The sequence below is a fragment of the Scleropages formosus genome, chromosome 6, assembly GCF_900964775.1.
Source record: "Scleropages formosus chromosome 6, fSclFor1.1, whole genome shotgun sequence".
NCBI lineage: Eukaryota > Metazoa > Chordata > Actinopteri > Osteoglossiformes > Osteoglossidae > Scleropages > Scleropages formosus.
In genome coordinates this window covers 7,740,413-7,755,936 of record NC_041811.1, presented here as the reverse complement: position 1 = coordinate 7,755,936, position 15,524 = coordinate 7,740,413, and the positions used below count along the sequence as shown (strand labels likewise).

Genomic DNA, 15,524 nt, shown 5'->3' with positions numbered 1-15,524 from the left:
CTTATGCAGAAAAAGGATTGCAGACGTTTAAGTTCCGTGTTTTGCTTTGTTGGTGGTCTCAGGTCTCGGGAGCGGAAAAGATTTAGGACAATGTTTTAACTTTTAGTGTTTATTTTACATGTGTGGACTAATTTCACATTCACAAAGCATTTTTCAGTATAGGCCTAAGTCATATTTATTACTCAGTAACCTAGTACAAAAAGATCTCTTTAAAACAATTCTTCCAATAGAAGACAAAAGGACACGTGAAACAAATTATTTCTGGACAAATTGTAATATTTATTTATTTATATATTAACTTTTTTCTTTATGTGTTCCCCTTTTGACACGTAGCAGTTATCTCTTGTTGCTTCTCTTGACATTGTAATTAAGTATGTAATTGCAATTGTGTTTATCATTTTTGTAAAAAAAAAAAAATTGTATTAATTCTGCTCATCTTAAGAATTAAGTTATTGTAAGATTACTGTACATAAAATCACATTTTAATCATTATACTTATTTCATAGGTTTCAAAGACTGAGAGACATCAAGGAATAGTTTAAGGGTGTGAATTCAAATATAATTGGTGGTTTCTGAAGCATTACAGGTGAACTAAGTTCAAGATTAAATGCTCAGTATCTCCTTCCGCATTTCTTCCCTGCCACAAGACCTGAAACTGTATGGATTTTAATTTACACTGATTTCCAGTGAACTGGAACTGTACTCTGAATATTATGCTAGCTAAAAATACCTGCACTGAAAACATTAAAATAACACCTATCCTTCATACCTCTGTCAGCTGGGAAGTAACCACTATTGCTGACAATTTGTGATTTGTGTGTGGATGGGTTGGGGGCGCAGTGGTGCAGTGGGTTGGACCGGGTCCTGCTCTCCGGTGGGTCTGGGGTTCGAGTCCCGCTTGGGGTGCCTTGCGATGGACTGGCGTCCCGTCCTGGGTGTGTCCCCTTCCCCCTCTGGCCTTACGCCCTGTGTTGCCGGGTAGGCTCCGGTTCCCCGTGACCCCGTAAGGGACAAGCGGTTCTGAAAATGTGTGTGTGTGTGTGTGTGTGTGTGTGTGTGGATGGATGCTCCATGAAATCACACACACACACACACACACACACAATCGCATGTCCTGAGCGGGGTCGTGGCAAACCGGAGCCTAACCCGGCAGAAGCAAAACACTTTATTACACGACTATATTTTTGCTCGTCCAATATTTCTACAGATTACTGTCCATTTCATAGAATCAACATGCTGTCCATTTTTTGACAGACCGTATTTAACAATTGTTCTCAAACTTTCAGTGAGAAAATATTTAATTCGACAGTGCAATTACAAGGCACCTATAGAAGACCAAGACACAATGTTACATATATCACATTTATCAGAACAAATTACTGCACACTGGAATTATTTTGCACGGTCAAGATATACCAGAGAAAGAAAAAATTAAGATCTCATCAGATTACATATTTTAAGTAATGAATAACATACAATAGCTCTAAACTGTGCAAAAAGAAATGCAAAAGAATTTTGTAGGGGGGAAAAAAAAAAAAAAACCTGAGTAATAAAATCTGTCATGTACATCCTAGGAAAACAACTGAATAAAATATAAAAATTAAAAAAAAGTTATAAGCTTGTACACTGCTTATTGTCCCAGTAGAAATCTAACTTTAGAAAAGATGCATGATGCAAAAGTAATTATACAACTCATAATCATAAAACACCTTTCCTCTTATTCATCAACTTTGGAAAAAGTTGTTTATATTTAGCTGATGCTTTTCTCTGAAGCAACTTACAACATTAAGGTCATAATTATTACATGCTTACAATTATTTACCCATTTATACAGCTGGGTAATTTTACCAGAGCAGTTTTAGGATAAGTACCTTGCTCAAGGTGGGGATCAAACCTACAACCTTTAAGTCCAAAGGCATTAGCTCAAACCACTACACTATCAGCTGCCTCTTGTTAAGTATTAATACAAACATTTCATGTCAGTGAATTATTTAATTACGGAGTGATTAACATTTTTAAAACATATATAATGATGAAAATAAATCATAAAAGAAACAGAGTTTAAAAAAAATACCAGACTGTACGTGTTAATTCTTGTCTGTAGCACTGCAAATAAAATAATGAAAGACACAGATTTGTAAACAGCACATCATTATAACTGTAGGCTTCTTCCATATACTATTAGTCTATATCATGTGTTCATAAAGCTTACATATTGCTAGAATTGTTACTTTTAGTCATTTGCTGAAACTTTCGAAATTAAATTTTTAATTATAAATTTACCTATTTATACAGTGGAAAATTTCTAGGAGCAATTTCTTTACCAACTCAAAGGTACAGCAGCACCGACCCTCCTGGGAACTGAACCAGGTTCCATAGTCTATGTCCACAACTACAATGCCACATGTTGTCATATTTATGTACTTATTTATACACTTACTGATGCAAGTTGCTGCACTGTATTGAAAACCAAACATTATTTTGTGTTTAAATTTATTCTGTTTGTTTCACTATCTTTTTCCATAAGTACCACCAAATACTGAAAACTTAAATGGTCATGTGGTAAGAAACAATGGTCACAAAACACTGCAATCGAAATGCATCGAGTCACAAAAATCACTGAAGCTTTAAGTTGTGGTCCATCACCATGGTGTTTGTAGGAAGATGTATTGAGAGAAAGGGGTGTGGTGGCGCAGTGGGTTGAACCACAGTCCTGCTCTCCGGTGGGTCTGGGGTTCGAGTCCCGCTTGGGGTGCCTTGTGACGGACTGGTACCTTGTCCTGGGTGTGTCCCCTCCGGCCTTGTGCCCTGTGTTGCCGGGTAGGCTCCGGTTCCCTGTGACCCTGTATGGGACAAGCGGTTCTGAAAATGTGTGTATTGAGAGAAAACAACCAAATAAATAAACCCTGTAGCGGACCTTTATTCATAAAGTTTCCATGTGAAATGTAGCTGCTGAGCTGAGGTCACACATGATGTCTTTATGACTGTCTTCATTTCAGTTCATGGTGTCTCCCTTGTGCTTCACATCCATGGTTCCTAGAGGTACCAGTTCAGTTCTCATTGCCACCCCGTTCCTTGTCTGTCCAGGCCTCGGGTTCTAGAGCAGCCACTAATGGTCCCCGTGATTCTCACAGCTTGGCCCTGGGCATCTGCTCCACCAGGTCTCTCATGTCAAGCAGTGCATCCTCCAGGCCCTGGGCCAGCCGGGCAGCATTGGTCTCCGAGCAGCTGTTGAAGGCTGACACGGCAAAGTTGATGTGCTCCTCCATGGGGTTGTAGCACACGCCATACCCATCCGGCACAACAGGGCCAAAGCACATTACACAGTCTGTCTTGGCCGGGACCTGGAGGAGGAAATATATCATTAATTATTAATTTCTATTCGGTCAACATCCTCGTGCAAAGCAACTTACAATGCTAGATACACTAAGTTGCGCACAGTTATCAATACACTCATAGAACAGGTAAGTTAAACACATACAAGATAACACATACATACAACACTAGTATGGGGAATTTAGAATCACCAGTTCATCTGAAACATGTCTTCGGGCTGCGGGAGGAAACCAGAGCACCCGGAGGAAACCCACACAAATGCAGGGAGAGCAAGCTAACTCTACACAGGTTGAGCCAGATTCGAACCTAAACTCAAACCCAGAGTCCAGGAACTGCAAGGCAGCAGTGCTCCCCACTATGCTGCCCTCTACAAATATTTCACTTTGATAACGTCAATTAAAAGAATTTAATGGACATTCGCACCTGCTTTTCACACAGCTTGGATACTGTGTATGTGATTTTAGGTAAATATGTAAATTATTTATTAGATATTAATCACTAGTTCAGGGTTCCTCAGCTGCCTTGTTGACTGCTCACCCTTTGGGAAGTCTTGCCTACCTGACTAGTAGAGAGATTGTAGTGCATGGCCACAGCATAGGAAGTGTCCATGAAGACTTTCGGCATGGAGACCAGGTCCTCAATGGCCTGAAGCCTCAGCCCCAGGAGGTGCCTGTCGATGGCTTCGCCTCGGATTGCCTAGAAACAAGACCAACGGGAAATTGACAATAGTCCAAAACCCAGACAGTAAACTGTGAGGTTTGTATGCTCAGCTACCTACTCTGATTCACCCATTTACACAACTGAGTAATTTTTACTTGTTTCAAAGGTACTGCAATGGGAGGTGGTATCTACCTGAATCCTTTGATTTCAAGGAAACAGCTCAAACCACCACACCATCATTGAGCTATCATTATTAATGCCTTAATTCAAAGCATCTTACAGCTGTGCCTCTTTATACAGCTTAATATTTTACTGGATCAACTAATGTCAAGTACTTTGGTCAAGGGTATGGACCATACAAACACCACCGTGACTTAAATTAGCAACCTTTGGGTCCTTAAACTACAATAGTGTCCTTAAACCACGCACTACCTGCTGCTCACTTGCTTGGCTGACACCTGGTACCTAAGACCATTTACACTTGTAAAGTTTTATAATTAGTCATATGATCTGAAAATCTGACATTTACATTTATTCACTTAGGGTTAGGGGATGCTTTTTTCCAGAGCAGCTTATAATTATTATTGACTTCAAGTGGGTTTTTATTGTCATTCCTCTATATAGCTTGTGCACAGTGGAAAAACATGTCGTTTCTCCGGGACCGCGGTGCAACACAGAAGAGTACGCAAGACTACATAAAATGCAAATACACAACTGTGAGAGACAAGTACAGGGCAATAAATATACAGAACAGAACAGTAGATACACAGGACAATAAATTCACATGACATGGGCTATAAACTGTAAACCGTTTTGTAGTGTAGCAGCAATGAGTATTAAGTAGCAGCAAAAAAACTAGTGTCTGCTGCACCTTTGTAAAGCGCAGGTATGCAGTGGTATTGAGTCATGCTGGGTTAACTGTATGACTTTGCCAGGTGAGCGGTGGGGGGCAGCAGAGTGTTGAGTAATCTGACTGCCTCAGGGAAGAAACTATTGTGAAGTCTGCTGGTGGTGGCACAGATGCTCCTGTACCTTCTGCCAGATAGCAAGAGGGCGAAGAGTCCATGAGACGGCTCATCCACCATGCTGGTGGCTTTGCGGATCCAGTGGCTGTTGTATGAGTATGTATGTATTATGCTACAATTGTTGAATGAGTATGTATTAATTAGTATTTAGCAAACGCTTTTGTCTGAGACAGCTTACAAATGCTTAATATACTATATTTACATCCTCGCCCGTGGACTTACCATGTCGGTGTAGGCTCTGTGAGCTTTCACCGCTTTTTCCAGCAATGCCACCTTTTCTGCCACCTGTCAACACACGTGGACATGTTGGTCAGGTTGAGGGCGTGTGCAGAGCACGGAGTACAGAGGCACTAGAAGCAATGTATAGTTATACACAACAGTGCTGCATGGAACATCGCCAACATCTCCAGTTACATTTATCGTTTTGATGCTGTTCTCCAAAGCATCTTATAATGTTGAACTACTTACATTTATTCAGCCATTTATTCTGCTGGGTAATTTTTTCTACATCAGTTCAGGGTAAGTACCTTGATCAAGGCTACACCAGGAGGTGGGATTCAAACCTGGGTCCTTAAGTGCAAGGTGGTAGCACTAAGCACTACACCACTTACTGTCCTATAGCAACAACATCAGGAATTCTAATGTGGATCTGAGTGATCAGTGCCCAGGTTCACTTAATCTGTTTTTTTTTTAATTTATTATATAAAAAATCACATTTCTACTTAGGCTACGCAAGTAACCTGAATGTAAAACAAATTATTTGACTGAATCGATCAGTAAAATAATGGGTTTATAAAGTGGTGTCAGCGATGTCATTTGGCCAAAGACAAACACATCAGCAGGAGGCAGGGCACTGTGGTTGGACTGACAGGCTTGGAGGGGTCGTCCATGGTCCGCGAGAAGTTCAGCGAGTCAATGGAGGCGGAGCGGATGGTGTCGGTGCGGCCCAGTCGGAACATCCTGAGGGAAGCACTCTCGTAGGTAGAGCAGCAGCGCTGGTACATCCTAAGGGAGTGGTTCACGGAGGTCATGCACCTGACTGCCCTTAAGGTACTAAGTGTGTAAAAATGCAGCAGCACTGGTGGGAACATAGGCCAGCTCACCTGAAGTATGCAAGCTGCAGGGCCACCTGTATGAAAGCATCCGGGCTCATCTTGTGGGACTTAGGGACATTCTTCCCGAAATGGGAGAACACGATAACCCTCACATCAAGATCATGAACCATTCTGGAGAAGGAAAGAAAACAGAGAACACACATTACATTTACATTAATTTATTCAGCGGACACTTCTGCCTAAGCAACTTCCAATGAACTCTATGTAGTGTTATCAGCCCATGCACCTAATTCACCGTGGTGACTTACACTGCTAGATACACTACTTACAATGGGTCACTCATCCATACATCAGTGGAACACATTCTCTCTGTCACTCACACACTGGAGTCACCAGTCCATCTGAAGAGGATGTCTTTTGACTGTGGGAGGAAACCGGAGCACCCGGAGGAAACCCACACAGACACAGGGAGAACAGGCAGACTCCACACAGATTGAGCAGGGATCGAACCCACATCCTCTCGCACCACCCAGGCGCTGTGAGACAGGAGCACTACTAAACTATATATTTAATACCCTCCCATGTCTGTGATTAATATCTGTCCAATTCCAACCAAAACCAAACATTCGTAATAACAGGTTTCCTCTGTTCTCGGTTCTCAACAGGTCAGTGATGGAATCTGCGGGCACTGATCAGAAGCACTGAAGGACTCACATGTTCATGTTCTGCTTGGCCTTCTCGATATCCTTCTTGATCTCAGGGGTGATGTTGAAGCGCAGTTTCTGGGGCATTGGAAGCGGTACCAGGGGTGTACGCACCATCTCAGTCTTCTTCCTGTCCGGTAATAAATTCAAAAATATATTCGACCTTCCCTCTCAGAGAGGAAGTTACAGACACATGGTGCAGGGCTTGACGGTTCTGTTTCCTCTCTTACTGTCTCCCACAGGAAAAAGCTGCAGGCATTTCTGCACCCAGCCACTAGTTAGCAGCAAAACACAGCCAAACAGAACAGGAGTGAGTAACCAAATTAATTCAACTAATTTTCATGGTGTTTACTGCTCATCTCCAGTGTTCATTGGAGTTGATGATCAACAGCAAGATGAAAATTCCTCTTACGTGTACTCAACCACATGGTCCACCATCGATACAATGGGCGGGCCTTCAGCGGGGGCGTGTTCGTAGCTCAGACCGCATGTCCCATCCTCTCCGATGATGAACTTGAGAAAGTAAGACAGGACAAAGCACATTAGCATGGAAAAGACAAGCGTAAACTTACTTCTGCTCATGGCCACCCCATCCCCCAAGCTGTGTTATCACACACTCTGATAAATCTCCCCAATGCTCACCTGCAGGGTCTTATCAAACCAACGATTTCCACTGTTCCAGCGACTCCCACCGCCATGGAGCATCTGCAAAGCCGCACGGCTGCGGTACATCTCATCCGACACACGTGGCACGGGGGCGTCCAGGCACACGGTAAAAATGCTCTTCTGGATGGCCTGCACTGACTCCTTGTTGGTCTTGTCTGCGTGAAGAAAGACACCAGAACATGCATCAGAGATCTGGAAATGGTGTGTGTGTGTGTGTCTGGGTGCATGTGGAAAAAATATTTACACATGCGCATATACAGTACGTGCGTGTGTGTGTGTGTGTGTGTGTGTGTGTGTGTGTGTGTGTATGTATATATATAAACACATAAAAAACAAAAAAATGAACAAAACAGAATATAGATAACCTTTAATGAGGTTGGCGTAGGCCTTAGCCCAGGTGTTGCGGTGCTGGGAGGTCAGGATGCCAATGGGTTCCTTATTGGTCTGCAGCGATGAGTTCCAGATCTTCTCCAGCTGCATGTAAATCTGGTCCACGGTGAGCAGCGAGCCGTCGCTACTATAAACCTCCAGCACAAAGAACTGGTGGGGCAAAGGGGAGGGTTTAATGAAGAGTAGCCTCCTGTGTAGTGGTTAAGGAATTTGCCTTAGTAAGGGAAAGGCTGATGGTTCAAGTCCCAGAAACCTGTTTTGCAACTTTTGAAAAAGGTCCATCACCTGAATGCTGTCAGATTGATGTTTATAAGTTATTTGCTCGTCAACGTGACACTTTTATTCAAACTGATTTACAGCATTAAGCTCCACACATTATACTTATTTACCCATTCATACAATTTGGTCATTTTTACTTGTTATACCTTGATAGAGAATATAACAGTAATAAGTGGGGCTTGGATGCATGTCACTTGAAGTCAAGGCGGTGACTATTCAGTACGCCACTTGATACCGTAACTGGCAGAATACAGGGACATCTTTACTAAATCTGATAACTCAAAAATATTTCTTTTGGTTCATGCATCAAATCCGGCCGACTGTATCCTATGACATGTGACTCAGACTGCCTGTGCAGTTCTGGCATCTGTAGTGCAATATGAAAACTTGTAACCAATACACTTTGACGTTCCAGAACATTCTGTACTCGGACTCCTTTTGTTTTCCTCCGTTTCGGACACTGTTTACCATTCAGAGTTGTAGCAGTCTGAATCAGTCTCAGTCTACATGCAGTTTACATGTTCCTCTCATGTTTGTGTGGGTTTCCTCTGGGTGCTCTGGTTTCCTCCCTCAGTCCAAAGAAATGTGTTTCAAGTGAACTGGTGATTCTAAACTGCCTACTGTGTGTGTGTGTGCGCGCACATATGTATGTGTGTGTGAGTGCTCTATGCTCTCTGCTGATATATGTGGGAGTGATGCATGGATAGAGTTCTGCTCTGTTGAACGCTAGGAAATCCAAGTCCTATTTACCTGGTAGTTGTGCACGACAGTGATGAACGTGGGAGGCCTCTTGGCACGGGCATGGTTCACCACTGAGTCCCTCCGCGGCCCCGGGACACGGCAGGAGCACAGCACCTGGTAGTACTGGTTCATACACAGCGAATTCCCTCCGAGGTACTCCACAGGGAGGGTCTCGCTGCAACGACACATGGCCATGGGGGAGGGTCAGAAGTAGGGAGTACAAATGTTTCAGCCACACTGTCAAAAGGAAACCAATATACTGGCTCCTTATGTTACAAATGATATAAATGTTTTCTGGTTTATTAGTTTATTTTTAATTGCATTTCCTTTATTGATTTGTCTCCTACAATTTTTAGCGCAAGTAGGGAAAAAGCAACCTGTATTTCCATTTGCAGCCTTTAGGTGGCAGTAAAATGCACACAAACAGAATTGAGAGTGTGAGACCAGCGATAGAAGCCAGTGGTCTTCCGCAGCCTTTACAGCTCATATCTGGTGTCACCAGTGCTGGTAACCAACACCAAGATAAAGAACACTGATGGGATGAATTGGTCAACTTATCAAAATTGAACAGGTGTTTGTGGGGACAAGGTATTTTCTTATTTTCAGTCATTTATAATGTTTTAATGTTAATGTAGCTCCAAGTTAATAAAAACAAATTCTTGGAAATATTTATTCATTACAGCTTTATCTGAAGTTTCTGCAAAACTTAACCTGTGAATAAACTGAGGAACGTGTGTATTACTAAGCTTTAACTGACTGCAACTCAGTGATGACAGTAAATTTGGATTTACAAACAAATCCAGTTATGAACAGATTTCAGATGCCATTTGTGTTCGTAAAACAAAGAGAAGGTATAAAAACAACACAAAGTACTAGGTAAAGAAAGAAATGACTGAATGCTGGCTGAGTATATGGACTTACAACCAAAAAGCTGCCAGTTAAAATCCCAGCAGAGGCCTTGCAGCTTCTGTACACCTGTTCAGACGATTCAAACTGAACACAGTACACATCCATTGTGATAAACTGGGGGGCCACTCACTTGTCAATCATGGTCTTGAAGTCCAGAACCCCAGCAATCAGTTTAGCAGCAAACCTATGAAGAAGAAAGTACAGGGGTTTGCAGCAGTAGATGGAACCAAAGTCAAGGTCAGGACTACAGACGTCACTGTTAGGGTGTAATCTTTAAACAGCGGGCGGACAAAAGGAGAGCAAAGGTCAACCGGGCAACATTGAGCTCTAACCTAGCACAGCTCCCAGATCCACAAAAAAACACAAACAGCCGTAAGACTACAAGCAGGCAGGCAGGCGGCATGGTGGCACAGTGAGTAGCGCTGCTGTCTCACAGCACCTCGGTGGTGCGAGAGGACGTGGGTTCAATTCCCACTCAGTCTGTGGGGAGTTTGCATGTTCTCCCCATGTCTGCGTGGGCTTCCTCCGGGTGCTCCAGTTTCCTCCCAAAGACATGCTGTTCAGGTTCCCCCATAGTGTGTGAGTGACACACTGAGAGTGTGTTCCACTGATGTATGAATGAGTGACCCATTCTAAGCAGTGTATCTAGCAGTGTAAGTCACCTTGGTGAATGAAGTGCGTGGGCTGACAACACTACATAGAGCTCACTAGAAGTCGATTTGGAGAAAAGCATCTGCTAAATAAATAAATGTAATGTATTAAGACTGTAAGGCCATGGTTCTGGCCATTCAGACAGAAACTGGTGGTAGTTGTGCAATAAAAAATAATGATCAACATGTTTTCCTACCCATAATTCAAACCAGTGACCTAGCTTGTGTAAATTTGAGATTTTGGAGCAGCGCATTGCCCTTAGGTCTCACCTTATTTGTCCTTGCCGGTCGCTGAACTCCAGGCGAGGGAGGACCACACCGGGACTCGAGTGTACAACCACAGGCATTCGAAAGTCCAGGTAGGCAGTTTGCAGCCACCAGTCTGACAGCTATACGTAGGGCACAAAAAGTGGACTCAGGAATTCAGGGCAAACACCTCACAACCACATGGTGAAGGTGTACACAGCCAAGTAGGCCACTGAAGTTTACTAACAGATTACGAAATATAAGTAATAAAAGCACAAGCAGAGGATGTTGTGCAGTACAGAAGAAAGGAATGGAATTCAAAGAAAAATGTTTCATTGGAGGGGTCCTGCTGCAGAACATCTGAAATAAATATTTGAACATGACCAAACAGTGGCTATAACACGGAGAGAGGGACACAATACACACAAATAAATACAACAAATAAATATGTTGTAAGATTTTAACACGTTAAATCTAATCTTAAAAGACTGACAAAAATACCTTCTCTCCACAAACTCCTATTCATTTCTTGACCGATTCATTCCATAAACCTATGCATCATCTGTCACCTTGTAAATAATCACCGACGCTCACAAACCCCAGATACAAGCTGTAAACACTGTGCAAGTGACGTGAACTCAAGCGCACCGATGCAATCCTCTGCTTTGATTGCGATTACTTTACTGCCAGCTAAAGGCAGGAGGCGGAAATGCAGGTTTTGCTCCGTAGAAGAAATTTTCGAAAGCGATTAAGTGGGAAAAAAATGCAATTGATAGTAAATAAATAATCTGGAAAATGTTAGTATCTTTGAAAAACAATCGTTCATAACGCAAAGAGATGGTGAGCTCAGTGTGAACTGCTGCAGACAGGCACAGCTGTATAACGAGTGTATGCTTTTGCTCGAGCATCTGGCAAGTGCCCGAATAGCAAATGTAGGGTAAATGAAAGGTAAATTAATGCCTTCCAGTGGAGAAAACCTAGACAGAACGTACCCAGTTCTCCATTTTGTGTGCCCGGCGCTCCAGGCCCTTCTGGAGCCTCTCACCAGCTCCACCTGGGGTCAGGAACTCAGCCATGAGTTTCCGCGTGTGCTCCAGTTCCTGCTCACTGACAAGGGGCTCCAGCACGGCCAAGTACCGCTCACACGTCTGCCGAAGGGGCGGCACCGGTAGCTTGGGCAGACCCTCCTGGTGGGCCAGGTACCGGCCCGGGATCATAGTGGCCGACACAGGACGGACCAAGCTGCAGGGACTCATCGCACCCTGTCTCACCTGCAAAAATACCCTTGGCTATTCAAACATATATATATTATATTTCATTTTTGGCACATAAAAAAAATGTTTCAAAACACTTTCCCCCCCAACATCAATGTTTTCCTCAACATATCCTATTACCAGACACACTGTGCACAAACCTCCAGAAAGGCTCAAGATCTGGCCCGCGAGCCAGAGACCTCAACGTTCTTGAGCTACATCCTTGACTCTCAGTGAGACACTCTGAAGGCTACACACACCCAACACACTCACAACACACCCCTGAAATTAGCTCCATCTTCAATGCCTACAAACTCACTTGCTCACGAGTTCCCTTCGAATTGAACACGATTTCTAGAAAAAGAATATCACTATACAAAGAATACAAAAACACTGTAATTCATGGTAATTTTGCAATGTTCAGTGTACAATAGGCTCTTATACCCTGGAATTTTACTGAAAGGTCTTAGCTGTGGACCAAATGGCAAGATAAAGTGGTAGCATAAACATATAACCAGAGGGTTGATGGTTCAAGTCCAGTGGCCAGTAGTATCAACCATGAGCAGCATACTGACTGGGGTGTTTTTTCAGAGTCTCACCGTTAATGTTATTCCTTTTCCTATAAAATTTAGAGCTACCTATACCTGTACCTACAGCCGCCAGTAGCGTAGTGGTGAAAGTTGCTGCCTTTAGACCCCGAAGTCGCAGGTTCCAATCTCACCTCCACCTGCAGAACCCTTGAGCAAGGTACTTACCACAAATTGCTCCAATAAAACAAATGTAAGCTGTAAGCAGCTTAACAACATGAGTCACCTTGGAGAAAAGCATCAGCTAAATTAATTACTGTAAATGTAAAATATACATTTGCCAAATTCTAACATAGCAAGTTCACATTCAGGTTAGTTTTTTTTTTTAGAAATGTTATCTGGTAGGGAATTCTGATGTGTCAATATATTTGTGAGATATTCATATTTTTTACATTTACGTGTTACTACTAAATCCATCTCGAGAAAAAAAGTTATCAAAACATGGAGGAAAAATATATATAATAGTGACGGTAGATTAGATACTCAGAAACCTGTTAGACACGAGATAACATTTTTTTTCCCCCACAAAAAAAAATAAAAAATTTTCCCCATTAAATGAAAAAAAGGAAAAATAACAAGAAAACAATTTTCATACTGACCCTACATTTACACAGTGAGAACAGCCAGATGTAAAAAACCAGCAGAAAGAGCCAGCAAAGCAAATCTATCATTACTAAAATCATTAAGAATACATCAGCTTTGAGTAATTTGTTCCCTGACACTAACTGTTGTGAGAGCTCACATGAAGCGTTGTGGGTACTGGACCAAATGTCAGTCCAAAGGACAGGTGTCATTCATGGAGCTGAAGGCAAATGATCTATAGGTGACTGTAAACAAGGAGCAGTGATTCCCTTTCCTGCCCACATAACACCACCATGTACAAATACACACTCTGCACACACACATACTGTATATAGTCATTAATAATAATCGGCTCAATCTGACAGTCTTGGGGTTTACAGCTGCACTGCATCCGTTACACTGCTGTACTGATGTTACCTTTTAGCTCAGTGTAATGAAGTGGACACAATGTGTCTCCAGAGAGACAAACTAATATAATGTGTCTTCAGTGTGACAAAGTGGACACGACATGTCTCAGATGTGCCAGAGTGGACACGACGTGTCTCCAGAAAGACAAATGGAATACCGTACAATGCGTGTCCAATGCGACAAAGCAAAAACAATGTTCTTCCAGTGAGGAAAAACTAATATAACGTGTCTTCAGTGTGACAAAGTGGACACGACATGTCTCAGATGTGCCAGAGTGGACACGACGTGTCTCCAGAAAGACAAATGGAATACCGTACAATGTGTGTCCAATGCGACAAAGCAAAAACAATGTTTCTCCAGTGAGACAAACTGAATACAACACGTCTCTGGTGTGACAGAGTGTCTCCGGTGTGATAAAGTGGACACAACATGTCTCTGGTGTAACAAAGTAGATACAACGTGTCTCCAGAGAAACAAACGGAGTACTGTACAATGTGTCTCCAATGCGACAGTGACACATTTCTCCAGTGAGACAAACTGAATACAACGCGTCTCCAGTGTTACAGAGTGGACACAACGTGTCTCTGGTGTGATAAAGTGGACACAACACATCCCTAGTGTAACAGAGTGGACACAACGTGTCTCTGGTGTAACAGAGTGGACAAAGTGTGGTCGAGAGAGACAAATGGAATACTGTAATGTGTCTCCAATGTGACAGAATGAAAACTATGCTTCTCCAGCGAGACAAACTGAATACAACATGTCTCCGGTGTGACAAAGTGGACACAATGCAGTCCAGAGAAAACGGAATACTAATTAGTCTAATGTGTCCAGTGACAGAGTGAAAACAATTTTTTCTCCACTGAGACAAACTGAATACAAACTTTGTAACAAAGAACTGTCTCCAGTATAACAGAGTGGACACAATGTGTCTCCGGTGTAAAAGAGTGGACACAAGAGAGACAAACGGAATACATACACAGTGTGTCTCCAGTCTGTCAGAGTGAGACATACACAGACACACGTCAACAATGTTTCTAGTGAGACAAAGTGAATACAACGTGGTGTGACAGACAGAGTTGACACAACGTGTCTCCAGTGTGACAATGTGGTGTGGACACAACGACGTGTCTCGGGGGGACACAACAAACGTGTCTTGTCTCCCGCTAATTTTTGCGGCTTTCGCGCGCTGTAACGGGTTTACTCACCATTGTCCTCGCCAGAAGAGCCAACATGGTGCTGAAATTTGTCTATATAATACAGAAACGCCCCCGGAGCCCCGAGTCCAGTTCAAAGGACACGGTCGCCCCGCCGCGTGTCCTCATGCGGCTCGACGCTTCGTCACAAGCGGGTCGCGCGCAGTCACTTCACCGCCGCGGGCCAACTACAGCCCGACCTGCAAGTCGCGCGTGATCCCAGGCTTAACATGTATACCGACTATTTGTCATAAATTTATTTCCGCGATAGCAACAATCCATGGCTTCAATCAATGTCCGTGTTGGAGTGGGTGGGGAGGCGACGGGAGGCAATAGCGGACGATAGGGTGGGGGGGGTGGGGCTTAGCACTGACTTTGACCGTGACGTTGAGCTCTCTAATTTACGGTGTTTGCCGTTCACTTATTGGAATTTCTTCCCTGCTCCCCGCCCATTTCCCCGCCCCCTTTTCCAAGCTTTAAGGCGGTTCCTCAGGAAACAGGTCGAGGGCCGAGAAATCTGCCAGGTGTCAGGCTGTCCAGTGTTATACTGACAGGTATTAAAGTTCTTCTACACGGAAGAATTGTGAGAATAATAACATAACCTGCTCCTCTTTAATTGTTAGTTATTTTCAATTAATTTTGTGTTTTATGCAACACTCCGTCCCCGCTCATACCCAGACTGTCCCAACCAATGCAAGGACAAATGGTGACCCACATAATCACCCCATGACCTTCTGAGTTACGGAAGCACTTGTTACAAACCGGAAGTTCTCGCTTGGTCTCCTTTCCGTTTTACACAGTTTTTTATTTTCGTTTTACGCATAAATGTTCCCGCTC

The 15,524-nt window shown here is 43.1% G+C and overlaps 1 protein-coding gene across 1 annotated transcript; it reads right to left on the bottom strand.

Annotated features, from left to right (window-relative positions):
* Window positions 1-2,841: 2,841 nt before the first annotated feature.
* crata (carnitine O-acetyltransferase a) lies at window positions 2,842-15,015 on the bottom strand. Its single transcript, XM_018732792.2, has 14 exons — window positions 14,700-15,015; window positions 11,654-11,932; window positions 10,686-10,804; window positions 9,896-9,949; window positions 8,866-9,031; window positions 7,812-7,986; window positions 7,423-7,601; window positions 7,193-7,293; window positions 6,791-6,910; window positions 6,125-6,247; window positions 5,891-6,026; window positions 5,244-5,306; window positions 3,895-4,032; window positions 2,842-3,344 (listed from the first exon to the last, which is right to left on the bottom strand). The coding sequence occupies exons 1-14, from the start codon at window positions 14,724-14,726 to the stop codon at window positions 3,129-3,131; spliced, it is 1,896 nt and encodes a 631-aa protein (XP_018588308.2). The 5' UTR covers window positions 14,727-15,015; the 3' UTR covers window positions 2,842-3,128.
* Between the last annotated feature and the right edge of the window lie 509 nt (window positions 15,016-15,524).